This window comes from Petromyzon marinus, chromosome 4 (genome assembly GCF_048934315.1).
Source record: "Petromyzon marinus isolate PM22_M1 ecotype Great Lakes invasive population chromosome 4, UKy_Petmar_22M1.pri1.0, whole genome shotgun sequence".
NCBI classification, from domain to species: Eukaryota; Metazoa; Chordata; class Hyperoartia; order Petromyzontiformes; family Petromyzontidae; genus Petromyzon; species Petromyzon marinus.
Genome location: NC_133670.1, coordinates 2014131 through 2036598, shown reverse-complemented (window position 1 = coordinate 2036598; position 22468 = coordinate 2014131). Strand labels below are relative to the sequence as shown.

At 43.3% G+C, this 22468-nt stretch overlaps 1 protein-coding gene across 1 annotated transcript; it reads left to right on the top strand.

Annotated features, from left to right (window-relative positions):
* Positions 1-1446: 1446 nt before the first annotated feature.
* LOC116938840 (caspase-8) lies at positions 1447-21801 on the top strand. Its single transcript, XM_032946551.2, has 11 exons — positions 1447-1650; positions 6667-6971; positions 7812-7911; positions 10695-10836; positions 12755-12798; positions 14174-14210; positions 14652-14681; positions 15327-15469; positions 16794-16923; positions 17796-18288; positions 19317-21801. Exons 2-11 carry the CDS (start codon positions 6685-6687, stop codon positions 19540-19542), a joined length of 1632 nt encoding a protein of 543 aa, XP_032802442.2. The 5' UTR covers positions 1447-1650; positions 6667-6684; the 3' UTR covers positions 19543-21801.
* Positions 21802-22468: the final 667 nt, after the last annotated feature.

Sequence of the window (22468 nt, the reverse complement as noted above, 5' to 3'; positions counted from 1 at the left end):
ACAATCTTGTCCCTGACATCCTTGGAGAGCTCTTTGGTCTTGGCCATGACGGAGAGTTTGGAATCTGATTGATTGCTTCTGTGGACAGGTGTCTTTTATACACGTAACAAGCTGAGATTAGGAGCACTCCCTTTAAGAGTGTGCTCCTAATCTCACCTCGTTACCTGTATAAAAGACACCTGGGAGTCAGACATCTTTCTGATTGAGAGGGGGTCAAATACTTATTTTCCTCATTAAAATGCAAATCAATATATACAATTTTTGACATGCGTTTTTCTGGATTTTGTTGTTGTTGTTCTCTCTCACTGTTCAAATAAACCTACCATTAAAATTATAGACTGATCATTTCTTTGTCAGTGGGCAAACGTACAAAATCAGCAGGGGATCAAATATGTTTTTCCCTCACTGTATACTTTTGAGGCATAAGCAATTAGAAAATAATACTACCCAGGAACAAAAATCGTGTTACATAGGGGGCCGTCCACAAATGACGTCACGCACCTAGGGGGGCGGTGGGGTCAGACATTTGTGACGATGTGTGACGAGGGGCGGGGGGGTTGAGAAATGTGACGTCACATCAAAATGCGCAACTTTAGATTGAAATTTTATTTAACTTTAAATAAATATAAACAACACGTTCTACTTAATGAAATATACTTTTTAATGAATGTTTTCTCCTACAACATCAGAGTGCAGTGGCACCTTAAATACGCACTACAATGACACTATTTTAAAGCGATTTGAAGCATGTTTTATTATTTGGAGGGGGGGGGCACAGCTTTGTGACGTCATATTTGAGGGGGGGGGTCTGACTTTTTGTGACGCCGTGTGACGAAGGGTTGGGGGGCAAGGTCAAAAGCCGTCCACAATCGCGTGACGTCATTCATGAACGTCCCCTTAGTGTATTCACCTGGAGATTTATAGCAGCAAGACAAATATTCGTAAAGACACGCGCGTGACGTTGCTCACCAACGTGGAGGGTAAAAACCCTGGAGCTGCCCGGGCAAGATTCCCCGGGGAGAGAGAGCGAGAGAGAGACACCGCAAACTACAAATTCACACAAGGCGTTAGCCTCGAGATCGAACTCACCCACCCACCCATCCCTGCATACAAGCCGAAACGTCACACCACCGCGGCGCTTCCCATATTTTAAACAGAAATTAATATGCGAATGTTAACACAATGTTTGGGGGGGTGTGATGGGGAGGGGCGGGGTCACAAGACATCTGGACCTCTGCTGTACGTTGATTGGCTGTAGAGCGGCCGCCATTGCCGCGTGACGCCGCGGGGACGCTCCGCGGAATTTCCCCAAAATCCAGTCCCGGTGACGTTTACTGTCGTCTCGCGCTTGGCGCCGCCTCATTCCCCCCTTTTTCGTCCCACTTGGTACGGTCCGGCGGTTCCCGTCCGTTTTGCGAGGACGATCGCGGAGCAAACCAACGGTGGCGGTGTTCGGGGGGGGGGGAAAGTTGGGGAGGCGGGCACGGAAGAGGGCTCGGAGACACCGCCTCCACCCTCCGGAGCCCCGTCACTTGGTTAGGCCGTTGCTCGTTAGGTGAGGTGAAGTAAAGTTGTGAGGAGGTGAAGTCAAGTTGTGAAGAGAAGTTGTGAAGAGGTGGTGTTGAGGCTCTGTGTCTCGTCGTGGCCCAGGTATAGGCGCTGTGAGGCGACACGTCCTCACGAATTCTTCCCCTCCTCACCCCCGTACCCACGACAAATCCGACGGAGTGTCCGCGCTACGGTCGCCGTTCACGGGCTGTGTTTTGCGGCGTTGTTTTGCTCGATGACGATGCATTTTACGTGTTTCGTTTCGTTCGGTGCGAAGAAATGTCAACGAATGTTATTGGCGGGCGCAAGCTGCTGCCGCTGGCAGTGCGTCAACGATGCGCGTTCACGTGTTAACGCGTCGGGGTGCGGTTGTTCACGTTTATGCCGTGTTCACGTGTTAACGCGTCGGGTTGTGGTTGTTCACGTTTATGCCGTGTTCACGTGTTAACGCGGCGGCGCCTAATTTCGTCCGTGTTGTGGGAATGTCCCGGCGGTATTATTTACGTGAACTTCTCTCGCAACGCCGCCATGCGTGCGTGCCACTCATCTCGATTCAGTCGACCCGTGGCACCTGCTTGGGTCTGCCCCCGTGTGACCTCCTTGCCGAGCGGCGAGCCCTCCACACTTGATGGCCTCAGTGTGCACCTAGCCTGGCACAAGCCGCCGTGGTTTGCATCCCCGAAGGGCGGCTGTTGTTGTTGCTACCGATCCTGACGCCTTCTGTATATTTTGTATATTCTCTGTATATTCTCTCTCTCTCTCCGCGTGTTCGCGTGGCTTTTTTTCCAGGCCATCCCGGGTTTTCCCTCATTTAGAATAAACATCACACGTTTAGAGTATTTGGCTGCCATACATTTCCACGTTAATATAATCCACTAAGTTGAGCTATCGTTCGTGATGGCCAAGGCGCTTCTGAAAAAGAGATGCATAGCTTAGTAAAAAAATGTTGAAGTAGTTTTCATGAAAACTATTTTGTATTAACGCGTGAATGTCTAATGGGTGGGAAGAGACGGTGGCCTTACCGCAGTGGCCACACCAACTTGTTTCTTAAACACAACCCCCAATGGGCGTCATCGTGGCGAAAACGGACTTTGTTGAGACGAAGCTGCGTGTGCTCAACAATGTTACCGCGCCATCCCCGAATCTCACCCCAGATCCCCTAAATCTCGCCCCACATCCCCCTGAATCTCGCTCCAGATCCCCCGGTATCTCGCCCCAGATCAATACTGGAGTGCGGTTGTGGCCATGCAACCCAAATTATGGACCGTATAGTAAACCCGTAGAGACTCATAGACACCTAATGAGATACATTAAAGACAAGCCCCAGTAGTGTGACTGGCCATGCGACCCAAACTATGGAATTATCACAGGAGGCAGGGGAACAGGTCCCTGCAGGGTGGGCTGGTAGGACAAGTCTCTGCGCTGTCTATTGCTGATTTTACACCCAACAGCACGAGATTTCACTTCGTTAAAGTATTGAAAGGGGACGGACGGATGGACGGACACATTAATCTATTGCAGGCTGGTACACTCAGTTTACAACTTCGTTCCTACCAGTATTAATTGTGTGTCTGTGGATGTCTGTCCACGTGTAATGCGGTTTCAGGAAAGGGCAGTCCTGCACAGATGCCATATTTTCTGTCCGTCTGCTACAGCAGAGGTGTAGGGAATTCCAACAAGACCTACATCTCTGCTTTATTGACCTGGTCAAGGCCTATGACACCATCAGTAGGCCTGGGCTCTGGGTTGTTCTTCGTGCTTTTGGAGTCCCTGACCCTCTGCTCACGATCATTAAGGACCTTCATGACTACGTGGCCGGGAGTCAGAGCCATTCCCTGTACACCTTGGGGTGCGACAGGGATGTCCTCTGGCTCCCACATTATTTAACATCTGTTTTGACCACGTAGTTCGTGAAGCCTTCAATAGCTGTACCGGGGGAATCTCCATATGGTACAGATATAATGGGAGGCTGATGGATGCCCGTGTGCGGTCAAGGGATGGCTCCCTATTGCTCAACCACGTTATGCATGCTGATGATTTGATAATAGCTGCTCATTCAGAGGAGGAGTTGGAGACGCTGCTGCTGGGACTGGAGCGTGCCACTAAGAGATGGGGCCTAACCATCAGCCCCACCAAAACTAAGCACCTGCCTGGGTATTTTGTACCATCGGACACTTTACCCCCACAACCCCCAATTGGTGATGGGGCAGTTTTGGAGAGAGTGGAGAGTTTCCCATACCTGGGCAGTGTGCTTATGACCGGCTCCAGTTTAACAGCAGAGGTCTCACTCCGAATCAGTCGAGCGGCAATATCTTTTCATTGGTTGCGTAACGCTGTGTGGAAGCTACCTGGTCTGTCGCTCCGCACTAAGCTTCAGGTCTTCTCGGCCACGGTTATTCCCTCCCTTCTCTACGCTTGCGAAACGTGGACCCCCCTAATGGAACATCTTCGCCGGTTAGAAACATTTAGGCTAGCCTGCCTACGATCCATCCTGGGTTTAACCAGGCTGGATTGTGTGAGGAGCTCACAAATTCTTGAAAGGTCTGGGCAAGGTCCCATCGGTGAGCTCCTCCGGCAGGCAAGGCTGCGTTGGCTGGGTCATGTAGCCCGCATGCCCAGCCACCGCATGCCGAAACAGCTTTTGTTCGGCCGGATCGAGGGGGCTAAACGGGCGCGGCACTGGCTAGAGAAGAGATGGAGTGATGTGGTACAGGAGGACGTGGAGCTGAGTGGACTTGCCGATGACTGGTACCAGCGTTGTCAAGATTGGCCTCTGTGGAGGAGGCTCGTGAAGGATATTGGGTAGTTGGAGGCAGTAGCCCTCCAACAACAACGGAGGGTGGAGGAGCGACGCTCACATCAACGAGCGGAGCGCCGGGTGGCTAAAGCACAGCAGGTTGGCACAGCAGGGGGCACAGGTGGTGCACCAGCCAGTCATCTCAGTCAGTCGACCCGTGGCACCTGGGTCTGCCCCGTGACCTTCTGCCCGCGGGCGTTCGACACTTCACGTGGCCTCAAGGTGCACATGGACCGGCACAAGCGTCGTGGTGACGTCACTGCCACTTAGTGGCGAATGGCGGTTGTTATTGTTGTCCACGTGTATCCGGACACCCGAATATATAAAAAATCCGCTCCTAGTGGGCATTACTGGTAGGAAACGTAGTGGACTGGAAGCTCAACCGGGATTATCAGAGGAGGCAGAGGATTAATTGTGGATGTCTGTCCACGTGTATACGGACACCCGGATAAAATGGGAGGGGTGGGGCTGGGTGGAGAGGGGAGGGTGGGGAGGGGCTTGGGAAGGTGGGGAGGGGCTGGGTGGGGAGGGTGGGACTGGATGGGGGTGGGGCTGGGTGGGGGGTGGGAGGGGTGGGAGGAGTGGGGCTGAGTGGGGAGGGGCTGGTCACCCCGTGGTACCCTTATACAACTCAACGTTTAACCTACTCACGCCGGCTTATGCCCGCCCTCACAGTCGGGCATATTTGCGGAATACACCAAGCCGCCGTTGTCCCTGGCCATTAACCGAGCAACCCAACGTTCCTACCAGGTCCCTCCGCAGGAATGTGTTGTGCACGGCAAGTGAGCTGTGACGTCAAATCTGTCACGTTACCCGCGTATGTGGAAGCGTAACGCATTGTAGTGTAGTGGTTAGCGCGCCGCGCTACGAACCCGGCGACCCGAGTTCGATTCCCGCTCACGGCCACCACCAGTGACGATTATTTGAACCGGTCCTGGGCCTCCCCTAGGTCGACTCAGCCTCAAACGAGTAACTGCTGTGGTGTGTGAACATTGCCACAAAGGCGGCCGGGCGTGGTGCTGTCATCCACCCCTCGTGTGCCGTGCCGGCCTTCATAGGTCCTCGCTAACAGCACTTGCCCCCTACAGGCTACACGAATAATTTTGTCGTTATCCTGCGTATGTGTGGGGGCAGCGACTGTGTAGCAATTCGCGTGCTGCGCTATGAAACCAGTGACCCGAGTTTGATTCCCGCTCACGGCCACCACCTGTGACGATTATTTCAACCGGTCCTGGGCCTCTCCTAGGTCGACTCAGCCTCAAACGAGTAACTGGTGTGTTGTGTGTGATCATCGCCACTGGGGAGACAAAGGCGGCCGGGCGTGGTGAATCCAAGTCCCGGGCGAAGTTGGGTAGTACAGCTAGTCTTGTATAAGCCTGATCTTGCTTTGACGTGCTGGGATGTCATAGGAATACCGGTTAACCTACTATCATGGACATCACTTGGTTATCTAGGGATAACCTACTATAATGGGTTGTCACAGGTATCACTTGATCAGAATTTGGTATCATGGTTTAAGTTATTGTGTTTTAGCTTTTCTTTTGGGCTAACCAATATGGGTGTGTCATCAAATGTGTTTTTCTCTTATTTAGCTTGAGTCAGGACACATTGTTTATAACTTGTGCTCACATCTTTGTATGGTATGGTGGGGTTTTGAAATCCACCTATGCAATGCACTGGACTCAGATTGTGTAACCAGTCAGATAACGAACTCGCAACCCAACAAACACTTAACTGCTGTTTTTGTACTGCATAGGTTTTGGCAGTGCTGTATTTTTCTCTGATGTGTTTTTGAGTTGTACCATGTGTTCTTGAGTTTTACAAAAATAGCACTGCAGATAGAGTATATCCACATAGCGTTATCCGTACCATACAAGATCTGAGCACGAACTATAAATACTTCCTACCTCTCGTTGACTCGGGCTACATTAGAAAAATGTACCTGTGGTGGCACACAGCGTAAATTAACACAAAATTCCTGTGTTCTTTGTTAGTCCACAGTCACTTGCGTCAGTTTAATTTCTTCAACACTGCCACATGCGGTACAACCCGGAACACCGGAAAGGATGCTGCACTGTATTATTCTTGTTACCAATGCAACATCGATTCATAGAAATGTACCTGTTTATGTGTGCTAGATGTGAATCTCCAAGTTAATTGGACCTTGTGATGAAAATTATTTCAGCAAATGCTGCGAGACACAGACAATGGAAGTTGTTCACTGCATATGTAATCCGTGACATTGGCAGTGAAATTATTTCAATAATACTAAATAATAGAATACCGTATACTAACACTTGGTGTGTCTCTGTAATCCCCAGCGGTGGCAGGAACAAAAAATGACCTTAAATTATCGCAAGGTGCTGACCGCCATTAATGGTGAACTTGTCCAAAGGGACCTGCAAGGTTTGCGCTTTCTCTGCAAGGACATGATTTCATCGTCATTACTTGAGAATGCTTCAGCCTTACAGATATTCGATTTGCTGGAGAAGCGTGATAAACTAAGCAAAAACGACACTACTCTGCTGGCGGAACTGCTGTACCACCTGCAACGCAAGGACCTGTTGAAGAAGTTCAACCTCGCCGAGAATTTGCAACAAGAGCGGGGGTACATAAGTGACTTCAGGTGAATTCAAGCAACACACCACGCTGGGCCTTGGCATTTAAAGGAAGGGCTTAGGGATGCACTGAATAGCACCCTTCTCTGACCAAATACTGAACACGTAATTATGTGTTTCCTAGCCCCTCTGCATCTCTTGACTAAGAGCTATATCGGCACACTATCCGATAGACATCTAACAAATTGTTGAGTCATCGATTACAATAGATTATTATGCTCGTGACATAGAATCGTGCATGCAGGAATTGCTGTGCACGTAGGAATAGGTGTACTGTAAGACGTTCATGTAAACGAGAGATTCTACTGTCAAAGATGACAATAAATAATTGACTCTTTTAAGAAAATTGTGATTCCCTCACCATGCCAAATTATTCAATTGTGAGAAATTGTGAGGAGGGTGAATTCATTGCCCGCCTACTATCCGGCATAGAAAATGTAATTTAATTGTGCATTGGCATTACGTGGTGCTTGTATAGTCATCAATGCGTAGCTAGTGTGTGTGTGTCTCTAAACAGATTATGCTTTCTAAGGTAGTTATTTTATGCATTAATGGTTTATCAATTTGAACGATTATTGTTATGATTGTAACAAATCCATTAACCTGCGTGTGAAATAATATTTTTTACTGAGTTATGTTGCATAGTCAATTTGTGACGAGACAGAAGATCATAACACTTTCCAAACGTAAGTTTTATCCCAAGTTAAAACTCTTTGTTTGAATGTGGAATCTTGTTTGCATTTAGCCAATGTATGCATCTACAGCACGCAGCTGTAGATGGTAGCAAATTGTAATTTGTGCCTTTGAATGTAATACGTTGAGTGCTTGACATTTGTATATTTTTTCAGGCTCTTGCTTTACACGCTGGCCAACAATTTAACAATCACAAATTACCAGGAGCTTGTGTTCTATTTTGCAATTCCTCGATCAAGATCACCAGACAACACAGTAAGAAAAGAAAATTACTCTTTGCATTGTACATTTTACATCCACTTTTGTATCACATATTTGTAGACGAAAAGCAATTGCTTACCTACCAACATTGTTTATTTCTAAAATAATTTATTATTTTAACATCCTTATCAAGCAATATCCTACAACTGAATCGCCCTGATCGCCCATGGTCTTGTGTCATCTTCGAGGCTAAGGCTGGCGGTGGTAGCTGTGCACGTGGCTTTGTAATTCGGCACTGGAGTTAAGGGTTGGTGGATCGCGCAGAGGTTGTTCTTGTGGCCATCGAGAGGTGATCGCCAAGAGAAGGCATTTCAGCAATTGGACTAATTGCCATCTGTTTCCATCTGTACGATGACTGTTTTGTACCCTCCAACCCAACCTCGTGTCCGTGGGTTTTTTCCGGGTACTTCAGTTTCCTCCCACTTTGCACAATAAAACCCCCCTCTTCCATCCGCGAGGGTTATGTTCTTGAAAATGCTCGCAAATGCACAATTCGCGAATGTAAGAAACCTCAATCTTGATTTGAAACTTTAATGACTGCAGGAATCCATGCTCTTTGGTTCTTTCGGTAAAGTCACGTAGGTAGAAAAATAAAATAAACGTCGTGATATATTATTATTTTATTTTTATACCTACGTGACTTTATTGAAAGAACCAAAGAGTATCTAGAAACCTCGTTCCAATGGTAAAAATTGGGTTACATTCCTGGTTAGGATTAAACTTAAGGGGGAAATGGTAAATATTTAATAACAATGACTACAATAAATAAATAATTTGTTAAGAACGATGGTTTTTTTTACTACCTTTGATGATTTGACGACCATGATGGTGAGGAATTCAGGAGGATGACTCGTAAGATGCAGGTATTTGATAACGCACAGTTATAATTTTAGCACTGGGGCGCGCTAGCTGCACCACTTTCCATGATTACATTCTCACAGTCGACTTGTTTATCCAAAAATGTATAAACGAGTGGACCGTAAGTACGAATATGGTAAAAAATATCCAGAATAACGAGCTCAGAGCGGGATTACTACGGGACGGAGGACTAAGCGGGTAGTCGAGAGGGGCACCTAATCTTCGCAGACATTTTCAAAGGTAACATTCTGCACGCACCTTCCCGGTGTTGGTGGTCTGGCACTATGCACACTCGCGAATACTGGAGTCCTGCAGTTCGCAAATAGGGAATTAGGAGATATTTAGTAACTCATGAATATGTAAAACTCGCAAATTCAGGACTCGTGCATAGCGAGGGTTTGCTGTATAAGCACTCCTCTATAATTTGCAGAAAACATCGTAACAAAAATACAGGCAACCCTCGATGTAAGCGCTTTTGTAGATATGCTAGGATAATATAGGCGTTTATGTCTGCGAGTGTGAGTGAAATTCCCTAACCCCCTCCTTTACCATTATTTCTTATGGGAAAATTGCTTTTGGCATACACGATTTTGAAATGCTTGTGCTTTTCCAGGAATGCATCGATCGCGTATGTCAAGGAGTGCCTGTAATTAACTGTAACGCAGGGCCCTCCTGAAAAAGAGCCCTACAACTCAGTTTGGCTTTCCTGGATAAATAAGTAAATTATATTAAGTCGGAGGCTGCCTTGGGAGTATCAGATGTTGTAGAATGGCGCTGTAAAGTTGGCCAGGAGATGGCAGTTCAGCAATGGATTATTGAATTTATCTGTTTAGAGCTTTGAGTATTATCTCTTGTATTTGTGGAGTTTCTCCAGGTGCTCCAGTACCTCCCACGTACAAAACACTTGTTTTAAGGTCCGTACTGGACAAACCTTCCAATGCAGAACCCTCGAGAAAAAGAGTCTGTGGCTTTCGTGGTGGCTTTCGTGGTTAAACAAAGGGCATTTCATCCCTAAATTCCACAATTGTACGTCACATTTAAATACATTTTCATTGAATATTTTTATTTTGAACAATGGTTTCACTACATTATACTTGGCAGAAATAGGCATTTTTACATGCATCACCGACATAAACATTTAAATATTCTTTGGTTCTTTCGGTAAAGTCACGAAGGCAACAATAAAATAAAACAAAAATGAAAACAACTAAATTAAATCACGACGTTTCGGGTGAAACACAAGCGCCCGTCATCAGGTGGGACACAACAGTTAGAAACAAACTGCTGAACTGGGCAAGAAATCTGCAGTGAAACAAGACGCTATATAAATAAGAGGGGTGGGAGGAGCCAAGGAGGAGATACAGAGTGGGGGGTGCGTGGGGCGGGGCGTAGGGAGATGAAAGAGAGAAAAGGGAAGACACTAAACATGCTGAACATGCTGCAATGGACATTTAAGTCTTCTTCTTCCACGCGTTTGTCCCACTCACGTGGGGTCCGCTGTCCTTGCCAACTTTCTCCACATTGCCCTGTCCTGCGCCATCTCTCTTTGTGCTCCTCGGGTTCACCATGTCCGGTCGCACCACATCGCCCCACCTTTTTTCTGCCTTCCTCTTGATCTCTTTCCTTACACTTTACATCACTTCCACTTTCTGACGCACGTAATATTCCTGTTGTCTCTCAGCATGATTTCTCCCACCTTGAGTCTTCCTCTCACTTCTTCATACAGATTTAAGTATCAATGATAATTAATTGCTGTTCATTGTTTGTAAATAAAGGTATGCTTCCCGAAAATCCATATAACCTTTGATAATCTGCTTTCTGTTGACATCTCATTTTCACTCATTGAAATATAGACGGTGTTTCTTGTTGTGGTTGTTTCCAGTGATCAATTTGGCTTAACAACGCTGTGTCTGCAACAGTGTGTCTTGCAGTGCGCATTTGAACTGTTTGTGGAGCTAGAGAAACGGGCCACTATTTGCTCCGAAAATGTGTTGAAGCTGAAAGAAGGTTTGGAGTCCCTGCTGCGCAATGACCTTGTCAAAAGAATCGACAAATATACACGTAACTATATGCACAACCATTGCAAGCTGGTGACAACATAAATGATTTATAAAGCGGGTATAACCGTGGGTTCCGCTTGCGGTTCTCCCCAAAGGCAATACAATGGGTAGCATTATTATTTTAGTCTCTCCCCCTGTCTTTGCACTGCTATCTTGTGGCTCTATGGGGCTATACGTCAGTGTGCTGTACATTCAAGGTATGACTTTCCCCTTTGTATTTAGACTGACTGCTCAGAAATGTATTCCAGCCCTCTAAATCATACATCACATTATCATTGTATTTACAAAAAAACAGCTGGCTGGCTACATCTTTAGGTATTGAAAAACAAATCATTTTTTTTTATTGAGGGGTCAGTGTCCTTGAAACACTTGGTAATAGTTAAACCATGAGGGTTTCCCTGGAACACTTAAATCCACTTTTTCTGGCTGCATAACAAACGGAATTTGTTTATATATATAAATAAACATGCATACAGTGTAACTGGTATTGGCCAAATCTTGCCAATGCTGAAAAATGTATCTGCAAGTTAAGTTGTGATTGTAACAGCAACAACATCGCCCTCTAGCGAAAATTTTGCAGGACCCTCCTGAAAAAGAGTTGAGGCTCAGTGAGGCTTTCCTTGGTAACCAAGCGGAATAATAATTTGAAAGCAAATCGTGGGTAATGTGTCTTAATGTTCGTGTGTAAAATGGCCTCATTGCTCTCCTAATCTACAACAATTCACGCAACGTTCAAGTCTCAGGGACTCACCGGTTAAGACTTGCCAAAATAACATTCCTAGAAAAAAAGCATTTTCTAGAATCAAATGTTGTTTAGTTAATTGTGCCGTACATTTTAATTATTTAAAGATAGGCACAGGGTAAACACGTACTCCAGTAATACAATAATATATCATAAATATTTGCTTAATCCGCCTACTTTTAACAAAAGCCTACTCCTCGACACTGAGATTAATGGCTTCTCAAGTTTTCCTTCCTGGAAACTATTTTGTTCTGTTGTCTTCGAGTCAGTTTGCATTGCTTTTACGTTTTCAATTTAAGTTTATTTGTTTTACCCTGAACACTCAAGAGACCAGGATAGTCTTATTTTCAAGAGTGATATAAAAATATACATGCATTGTTTCACCACAACAACCGCTAGTCGCCAGCAAGTGATGTCACCATGGTGCTTGTGCCAGGCTATGTGCGCCTTGTTTAACCACACATAGTTACACTACATTAAAATTATATAAAGATCACAAAATAAGATCACATTTTATATGATTGCACATTTTTGTATTCCCAGTGTTGTTTTTAGACACATCTCAAACATGAGAGATGATGTTGCACAAGATCACTTACCTCTATTAGATATCTACATTATTTTGCCGTTATCCACTTGAATTATAGACTGGAATAGTATAACAGTGGAGTTGCGTTTTAAGATGCGTTTGGTTTGGTCCCTTGTAAATGCAATAGCGTGGAACAATAGTGGGTGGACTGGTTTACTCGATATTGTTATGAAACCGGTGACCAGAGTTTTATCCCCAGCCATGGTTCACATCAGTGGCGACTGGTATCTGAACCGATCCTGGGCCCCTTCACCAGTCTGCACTGACCAGTGTTCTCCACAGTATGCCGAGATAACCCACATTACTGACACAGCGTGGACAGGCCTTCATCTGGCTGTGGATTGACAAAGGGCTATCACCTCCGATTAGCACAGTTGGCCACTTACGGTCGAAAGAAGTTCAACATAATATATAATTGTTATAAAAATGTCCTGTAATTGTAATTGGCGAGTCAGTGAAATATAAAGCATTAAAACAATATTGAAGTGAATGATTATTTGATGAAACAATATCCTACGTGACAATGTCGTTATAGTTTTCCAATAGCACATTCCTTTAACAGTGATCGTAATTTGTGTATGCGTGCAGAAATTCAAGAGAAGTCGCGAGAACAACAATCACACAGCCGTCTGGTACCAGTATTGCTCTGTGGTTCTGGGTTGATGCGGCTGAAACCTTCTACTTCGTTTTTCCAGTCCTCTGTGACACATGCAGGATTAAATTAGAAACTGCCACATAGCAGTGGCTTCGTCAGCGTTTTGTTTACCGGGCAGGCACGTGCAGTCCAAGCAGCTTCCCCATAGAACTGGTCTCATGGGTGCCCAGCACTGACACATTATCTTCACACATTGCCATCCGCATGCATTACACCGAGGCTGGAGAACCTGGGGCGGGAGTTGTCTCTTAAAACGGGTGCTATGGGCTGCCCCTGCCTGGGATTGTGGTAACCACTGCCACTGTTGGTCTCTACTGTGCATGCGTACCTGTACGTCATGGATTGCCGCTGTATTTGGAAAAGTGGAGGGCAATTATTGGTATTGCATATGATAGAAATACGGATACTTTGTGAATTTTTAATATCTACCTCCAATTTCGCCGATTTAAGCGTAGCCTCTTTAAAGTACACTTTTGTGCAAAGGTTTAACCCTGCTTCAGATGCTCGACTGGGTCATTTAAATACATGGGAATAGGGACGTTCCACACATCTCCATAGATATATGCATTTCTATGGTTGCTGGGGGTAACACTGTTTGAGTTGCATACTGACTAACTTAACACACAATGAACACACAATGAACACGGATGTATCATTAGCCCTGACCCCATCTCTGCTTGGCCCAGAGCCAGATTATGATCTATTGTAAGGCCAGAGCATCGCAGTTTGGTTTTGTCTAGGCACAACAAATAGCCAGTGGAAAACCACCTGAAGCTTGAGGGCCCCACGCCGGCTCTGGTTTGCTCGTGGCAAAGGGTTATTAGTTTCACAGCACAAACTCGCTCAATGCAAGGTTTTTTTTAAAAGCTGCACCATGTTCAAAGGAAAAAGTATAACGAGTGTGACTTTTTAAGTGATTTTTTTTAATATTGTAGACATTTTTAATTGATGCTGTGTTTTCAAAAGCGAATCAGCATGATCTACTAACCTTTGCCATCATAGCACTTGACTGCTAATTGATTTTAGTGTTGTAACCATGAAATGCTTCAAGTTTAGCCATTAAATTACAGGCATTAATCAGATCACACAGTTGGAGGAATGTGGATTTAAATCTCACTTGGGGTCAAATGACAACTCATCATCCCTACGGACTATAAACAGATGACGGAACATACCTTGCTCCCAGTGAAATAACTTAAGACCCTTATTTACTCATTGTTCATCAGATGGAGGGATGTTTTTTTTAATAACAATGTTCACTTATTCGGATAAAAGTCATGTTCAAAGGTAATACTTGAGCTCTTCATAAAATTTTCACTGAGTGCAGTTGTGTTTGTACTTTTCTACCCCAGACACCGTTTGGACGCAATGAACAGGCATCTTGGCCATGTAAGTGGACATTCTTATTACCCATCAAACGATGTTACATGTATAGTATGTTAAGTAACAGCTTCAGTTACTTTTATTGCTTTTAATAAACTTTCATTATCCCCAAGATGCATCACTCACACAAACCACCTCTTGATGAGCATTGTGCATTGATAGTCAAACAAAATATTGAGACAATATTTTTTTATTCCTCATAACAGATTGTAAAAAAGGAGAAAATTAGTAAAAAAAATTTTTTACTGGGACTAAACTTAAACTGAAATTTTTTTGTTTTCTTTGAATGGAAATGTGAAAATGTAAAACGTTTCAACAATTTTCGTAAGTAATTGGGTACATGAATTACCTTACACTGGTAGTGTATGTTACTTTTTAATTTGTCTGTTAAAAAGATTACCACATATAGGTGTAACAATTACATTTTGTTCTATTTTGTTTCTACAGATCCCGGTCCCTACTTGCAAGAGAGCATGGGTATGGAAATTTAGGAAGCTTCACAGGGTTTTTCATATGGCAACATTAGAACAGCCTTTTGCTTAACTGATACGTCAAGAAGATAAAGACTAATTCCTCATGTCCACGAATCCCATTTTGGCACTAGGCCGGAGAGTCGTCTGTCCCCACGGCAGCCCGCGTTGCTAGGCTCGTTGATGATTAGATCGCTCCAAGCTTGGCTGCTGCCTCTGAACAGATTGAGCCTCGTATCAGTTGAAGTGTCACAGTTTTACTGCAGCACTGGGATGCATATGAAGTCACGTCACTCGTCTCGCTTAGCTGTTTGATACAATTTGGACATTAACTTAAAATAACTGCATGCTGCAAGTTGCATTGACCACCTCTGTGATTTGATAAATTGTAAAATTTTCCCATTGTGATGCATATATAGTTGTCTGTACATGATACCAAACCCCAAAAATCTATTTTGAATAGACACATGAGTTGAAAATCATTCTTACATATATGAGTCAATGCATGTGTCATGAGTGTAAGAATCGATAATTGCTGAATTGATGGCCATAATTACATCCATAATGCATATGTTGAGAGTTGCAAATGTATATTTGTCCCATTGCATACAAAAACGAAGCTAATTAATGTCTTTATCCGTCTGGTTTAAAGCTCCTTCGTCTGGTTATGAGGGTGAGGAGTCATCACGGATGTCTCAGGATGCTGTTCGTGAAGGACCACAAGACCTGATTATCCACCAAGTTTCACCGCCAGCACAAAGAGACCACATGGATGACCCAACAACTTTTTCCACGGTGCGTATAGCCAAGCCATGGGATTTTATGAACTCTCTGCATCTGACAGTTGCTGTCATTTTGTCCACATTTGGAAAGATAAATGTCCTTAGGACACTTCACATTTCTTTCATAAATATTCAAGTTTTGGACAAATAAAAATTTAGTAAATAATTTATTTAAATGTTAGGATGTGTAAGTGATTTCTTGTCACGGGGTAAAGCTTGATAAATAATGCCATCAATTTACCGAGTTAAATAATCTGTAAGGTTTTCAGGAGATGTCAGTCATATTGCAGTACAGAGGCAGATACATGATATAATATCTATAATTAAAGGATATGGGTCACAATGATCTTATAGATCACTTGTTTTACATTTTTTGCATCGTGACCGCTCTTATGAGATTTGACAGTTATAATTTGAGCAGTGCTAGCAGTGTGTGCACTAGCAGTTATAAAGCTATCTACTTTTACACTAATTCTATACGTAGGTTGCACCACTACCAATATGATTTATAATTTGATAACTTTGTATACAATTTAAATTTTTTGCTTGCTTTTCAACATTCTGGTTTGCTGAAAAACCAAAGTAGTTGGCATATTTGCTTTGATTGGCTTTGTAGAGTTGTGGAGTGTATAGCAGATAATTGCCATTGTACTAACACGATTTAACCCAAAAATGAACTGATTATAAATCATATATTCTTACCGTATGCTTTGATTCCACAGCTGTGCGCTGACCCTCATTTATCATGTTTATTTTAAGTAAAGTTTACAAGTACCTAAACACAAAATAATAAGTAACTCAATACATACTATCTTCAAACCCATTAGAAAATATCTAGCATTGCCCCCTGCTGTATGGTTATGTTAGGGACTCGGCTTAAACTGTACAAGTTGTTATTTTTAAGTGTTATGAAATTGTAAGTACATTGTAAATATTTAGTTAATTGTTATTAGGTTCAGTATTAACTGAACGTCTTAGGTATTACATATGCACACATATAAACATTTCATATTTTCTATACATTAATTAATTATACAAACTAATTGCTGGTAGGGACATGGACAGTTGAGAGGTCTAGAGGGGGGTACGTGCCAAGCAAAAGGTCAGGAATCACCGCACAGAATAGTGAGCGCATTTATTTTATCCATCGTCATCGGCAGAGGAAAAATGTAAGGTCTTAAGTCTAGGATTGAACAGAAGTGAGCTGACAGGATAGATGGCTGGGGGAAGGGAGTCCCAGACTTTGTCTGCAAGCTGTTTGGCTTCTGTGTGTACGGTTGAAGGAAGGGAATAAGGGGCTGCAATACTAAATACCAAAAGTGTTTGTCTTTTCAAAGGATCTTCCTGCCTATCCAGTCAAAAATAATCCAAGGGGAATCTGCCTTATTATAAACAATGAAGAGTTTTCATCTGATTTCAAAACCAGCCCCAAACTAAAGAAACGGGAAGGAACGCATATTGATGCAGGTCAGTGTGCGGGTTCATTCTCTAACGTTTACACATTCACTTCGCCATTTCATCATCCATTTTCAATCATCCATTCCAGTAACCTGGACAAAATGTAGAGCAGCGTCCAGGTTGATAATACTTGAATTGTACTTGGAAGATTCACATAATTCACTGTAAAAAAAAAGAAATTGTTCATGGGTAGTAAGTGTTATTTCCTAGTTGCTTATGCCTCAAAAGTACATAAAATGGCTATTATTCCCCACAAACTTTGCTTTTGTGATCAGGAGAGTGATATTTTGAAATGTACCTATTTTCAATGAGAAAACGTGGTGTGCATTTGTGTCATTCCTTCACGTAAAGTCCTGGTCACAATAGCAAGGTTTGTGGGGAATAATAATAGCCATTTTCTATTCTTTTTAGGCATAAGCAATTAAAAAATAACACTTACTACCCAGGGACAAAAATCGTGTTACATAGCGTAATGTATGCAAATTATTTGCACATCATATGCAACTGTTATGTTTGAGACAGAATAATATGGTACAAATGAGACAATTGATTCCTGAATTAAATTGTGACCCCAGATCATCATGACGGTTCATCAAATCGTAGTGGATGGAGGGCTTGGGAATGAAATTACATGTCACGATTACATGAAAACATTGAATGTGTGTTCATTGTGAAATTAAGCATTGAAAGGATGTCACGTTTTTATTGTGTTTTCAGCAGGCTAATAATATTATTTAACGGTTTATATAACTTAGTATTTTTTTTATTTCACTGTTATATTTAAAACCCAATATTATATTGTTTAATGCATATTAATAGAGATTGCATTGATCACAGATGTCATGTTGTTGTAATTAATGCACAGTATTTTTTTTTTACAGAAAAACTTGAAAAGGTGTTTAAATACTTGGGATTTAAAATACTGCTACATAACAACCTGACTGTGGGCCAGATGATAGAAACCCTGATGAGCTGCAGTAAAATGAATCACAAAAATCACGATGTCTTTGTTTGCTGCATCCTGACACATGGAGAGATTAACTGTGTCTTTGGATCAGATGGAAAGTCCCTGTTGATCACAGAGGTGACATCCTACTTCAATGGCTCAGCCTGCAAATCTTTGTTGGGCAAACCCAAACTGTTTTTTATCCAAGCTTGCCAGGGCCACGAAAAACAGTCTGAATGCCACCTTGCTGCAGACGCTGACATCGATGCAGATGGGCCTGTGAGTCCCATTTCCTATTCCATACCAGATGAGGCTGACATTTTGCTAGGGATGGCCACTGTGTCTGGATATCTGTCGTTTCGGCACCGAAGGGAAGGCTCGTGGTATATCCAGACCCTCTGCAACCTCCTGGAGCAAAAGTGTAATGGGTAGGTACATTTTTTTCACATCGCTTATTATGACGCATTTACACGCATTTTTTAGTCAAGTTGGGGGGAACCAATATAGAAACAAATGAATGTACACCACATGTTGTCGTCACGTGGTAATTTTCCACATGAAATGTATCGTGACACATGCCAAGATGCTGAGCCATCTGGAACTATCTTTATTCATTTGCAGGGGTATAGTCGGGTGGCTTGCAGCGTGCACTGTATACAAGTTTGGCCTAAAAACAATTTGATGCCTAGCCTCAATCCTTATAGATGTTGTGCATTGAATTGCTAAAAAAAGATTTGATTCAAGATCACATCGGCACTCCTTGGTGGCAATTGAAATGTATTTGTCCCATAGTGTGTGTCTTCTGTCTCTGTTACATTGTCTCTCTCTACTGAGAGAGACAATGTAACATAGGTCTGGGTATGAATATTAGAGTAACACCAATTAGCACATGTTGTGCATTATTTAAATTAATCGATTGTCAGGCTGGAAATTCGATTAATTATTAATTGGGTCAATTGTTTTTTTATTGATGCATCATTTTGACCTGAAATAATCGTTCATCGGTAGACATCCATAGCATTTCACATTGAATTGCCATAAAACTCTCCATTCTTTCCTCACCATCATGGGTCCCAAATGAACGAACAGATTGTCATTCTAACATGTCATTCAAAATGCTTCATGTAACCTTGTCAGCTAATCACAGAGTAAGGGAATTAATACTTATTTCGTGCATTAAGTATACATTTCTAGAATTGAAATTACTCAATTGGGATTATACAACGTAATCACCACCCCCTCCCTACTGGCAGACTAATAATGCCCCAGGTCATGCTTGTAAATGACACTATCATGGTATCTTGAGTTCTCAGCTGGTTAAACAACGTAAACTTGAACGTTGTATTTCAAGCTAAATTGAAAGTTGTATTTCAAGCTTCAAAGTTGTATTTCAGGCTATATTCTATGACATAAATGTGCCAATTTGACCACATTTGTTTTTTTTTCTTGTCTACAGGCAAAATGACATTCTGGCCATTTTAACTGATGTGAACAGAGTCGTCGCTGAAAAAACAGCTCGTATGAAGAACCCATACACACACAAAAGAGAATCGACCAAGCAGATGCCGCAGCCCAAATTCAGCCTGCGCATGAAACTGTTCTTAACCCCCCCCAATGACGACCTTTCTGTCCAAGATCACCACCCCCCGTCTGAATCGAATGCTGTGGACTGGATATCCTGACCAAGAATATGGCTTTCACATTTCCCATTTCTCAAATAGTCTACATAGCTCACATGCTCACAGTAATAGAATGTTAAATACCCTAACAATAACTTATTGTTGGACGAAATCATGGATCTACTGTTGGGTCAAAGACATGCAAATTTGCATCTTTAGTGTGGACTTTGCCACTCTCACCAGATGCGCATTTCAGCATGGCTTATGCTGACGGAGATCTTTAAATGAACCTGATTGGTTCATGGGACAATTAGGTAACCCCCACTTAACCACCTCATTTCACAAGTGCATTTTTCCTCGTGACATTTTTATCTTGATTCATTAACTCATTGAAATGTGTTAGTTTTACATGTGCATGTACTCTCATGTATATTTTTAAAATTATGTTAAGGGTATGGGTTTTCATTGATATATTGCTTAAATACCACAATCCCAGAGTGTGTTACATGAAAACACAGTCCACCTAACCATAAGGACAATAATGGCAAACGGCAGGGAAAATGGACACAACAAGATGATGACTCGGATTAAGGGGAAAACGATAACACGAGCAAGCACATTGGGGCACAAGAACCACTGCAAACCCGAGCATCGGTAACAGTTCAGCAACACTCATAGAATAATGTGCCTAGCCCAATCTCCCGTACAGGCACCCTGCTTAATCACCAACATCCATCCAACCACAACAGTCGCCACAGGGCAGATCCCGCAGCTCCCAAAGGGGCCAGAACCCCCTCCTGGAAGAGTCCCAGCCAGGTCGCCACCACTCAAGACATCAAATCCCCGGAAGAGTCCCGCGCACTATCAACCACGTACAGTAGTTGGATTGTTTCATGTATCTTTGCTGTATGTATGTATGTTACACTTTTTTTGCACCGCACCTATCCAACCATGCACATCGGAGGTACGAGGGAAGGATTTGAAACTGCATAGCTCTAGTGGTCTCCAAATATCGGAAGAGCACTGCATATGGCCGCAGAAGCGCATCTGAAAGCGTGCGATGCAGTGACCGTCTTTGTTCGATGGCCAGCGAGGGTGACCGGAGTTTGTGTGATGGGTTTATACTTCTTGACGAAATCGGCATGGTATTGTGGTTCATTTGTGGCAAGCACTTTGTAAAACCAGGTTCCCATTGAAACATGGATTTTATATTTTACCTGTGCCAAAATAAACCTAAACCAATGGCTCGGGGAAAGAGTTTTCCGTGCTGCTATAACGCAGTCTCAATAGGCCTTGGTTGACCTCCCGGCCACTTATAGCGCAATATTGCCACGTGACTTTTGGACTGCGACGTCATACGCACTGCTGTGTGGACTGATAAACACTTAGATTATGTATATTTTTATAGTGCGAACTGTATCTTGTGCTATGAAGATTAACACAAGCTGCCTGAGTTAATAGCACAAACCTAGAATTGAATATGAAAACAGTGGGACATGTTGGTAGTGAGTGTGTTAACTACCAAGTCAGCTGGCACATGAACACAATATCAAGTTCGCCATCTGCGGTTAAATAATTAAAATCCATGATCTTGAAACGAAAATAATCTCCCCTTGGGCGTACATCTGCCATGCTATTTCATTGTGCATCTCACTGGCATGAATTGTGACAGTGGAAAGGCTCGATGTAAAACCACAAATAGAAGCCACCCATTTGGAAGCAAGTGTTTTGGAGAGGCAGGAGCCTCCCGAAACGGCCAACTAGTAAGGGTTGTCACGTAAACAGAACATGCCAATTCGTCACTCGTACAGCACGCCGGTGTGTTGGAGAGCCAAGCCACAACATTTACAATCGGAGTACGACGTTTCGCCAGTAATTACAACTAGTGAATTGTCTTATCTTTGCCAAACCGTGCTGATAAATATCGGCTCCATTCTGGAACGAGCTTGTGATTTTTATACAGCGATTGACAAATATTACATGTAGCCAGTTACGAGTAGTATGCGTGGTAATGTTTAAACGGAAAACAAATTTCAGATCAATCTCAGGCTTAATACTTTGCAATGAGCAAGGACGAACTGTACAGCGATGTGTGTACTCGTGTCCCCAAATAGAATCACAACCAGCCTTAATCGATTTATTTTGTCCTTAGCGACAGTTTGTGGAATTTAATATAATGCGACCTTTTAAAGATAGCTTTTATACCTAATGTGATCAAATAGATACCTTTTGAAATTAAACATGTTCAAAACGTAATAATTATAAAAAGGTGTATTTTGGAACATGAAATTAAACAATGCATGGCGATGTTCGCGATAGTTACACTTGTGTTTCGGTGTCCTGATGAGTCGGGAGTGTTTATATGCAGCAATCGCTGGCTGACGTGGTATTTGAAAAGACATCTTCACACTTTACCTCTGTGGGCTATATGAAAAAATGCTATTTTATTGACTTAAAAATAGATGCCATTAATGATAATTGTTAACCACACCGACACTGCAAGCGGTGGCTTGTTGATGTCTGAAATAGCATGAAGTGGGATAGTGGTGGAGGATGCAGTCCTCCAACAATAGCGGAGGGCAGAGGAGCGACGCTCAACGATCGGAGTGCCGGGCGGCTAAAACACAGCAAGTTGGCACAGTAGTGGACACTAGTGGTCCCATGGTGGCGAGATTTTACCTACCTCGCCTCTATATTTTTGGAGTTTACATGTTCTGCCTGTGGTCGCGCGGATTTTTCTCCGGGTCCGGTTTTTCGCTCCACGTTTAGAAACATGCATTTCGAGTATTTGCCTGCTACACTACATTTCCACGTGATAAGCCACTTCCTTGAGCTATCATTTGTGGCCAGGTCGCTTCTGAAAAAGAGCCATACAGATCAGTGTGCCTTAACTGGTAAAATAAAACAGTTTAATCTTGATTTTAAGCTTTCGTGACTGCAGGCGGGGGGTGGGAGGGGTGGGGCTGGGTGGGGAGGGGCTGGTCACCCC

What these genes read in the sequence shown, in the direction of transcription:
- LOC116938840 (XM_032946551.2), top strand. Translation starts at nt 6,685, where the DNA reads ATGACCTTAAATTATCGCAAGGTGCTGACCGCCATTAATGGTGAACTT. An exon ending in CAAGATCACCAGACAACACA is followed by an intron (nt 7,912 to 10,694) that starts GTAAGAAAAGAA and finishes TGTCTGCAACAG; the next exon opens with TGTGTCTTGCAGTGCGCATT. An exon ending in TGAACAGGCATCTTGGCCAT is followed by an intron (nt 14,211 to 14,651) that starts GTAAGTGGACAT and finishes TTGTTTCTACAG; the next exon opens with ATCCCGGTCCCTACTTGCAA.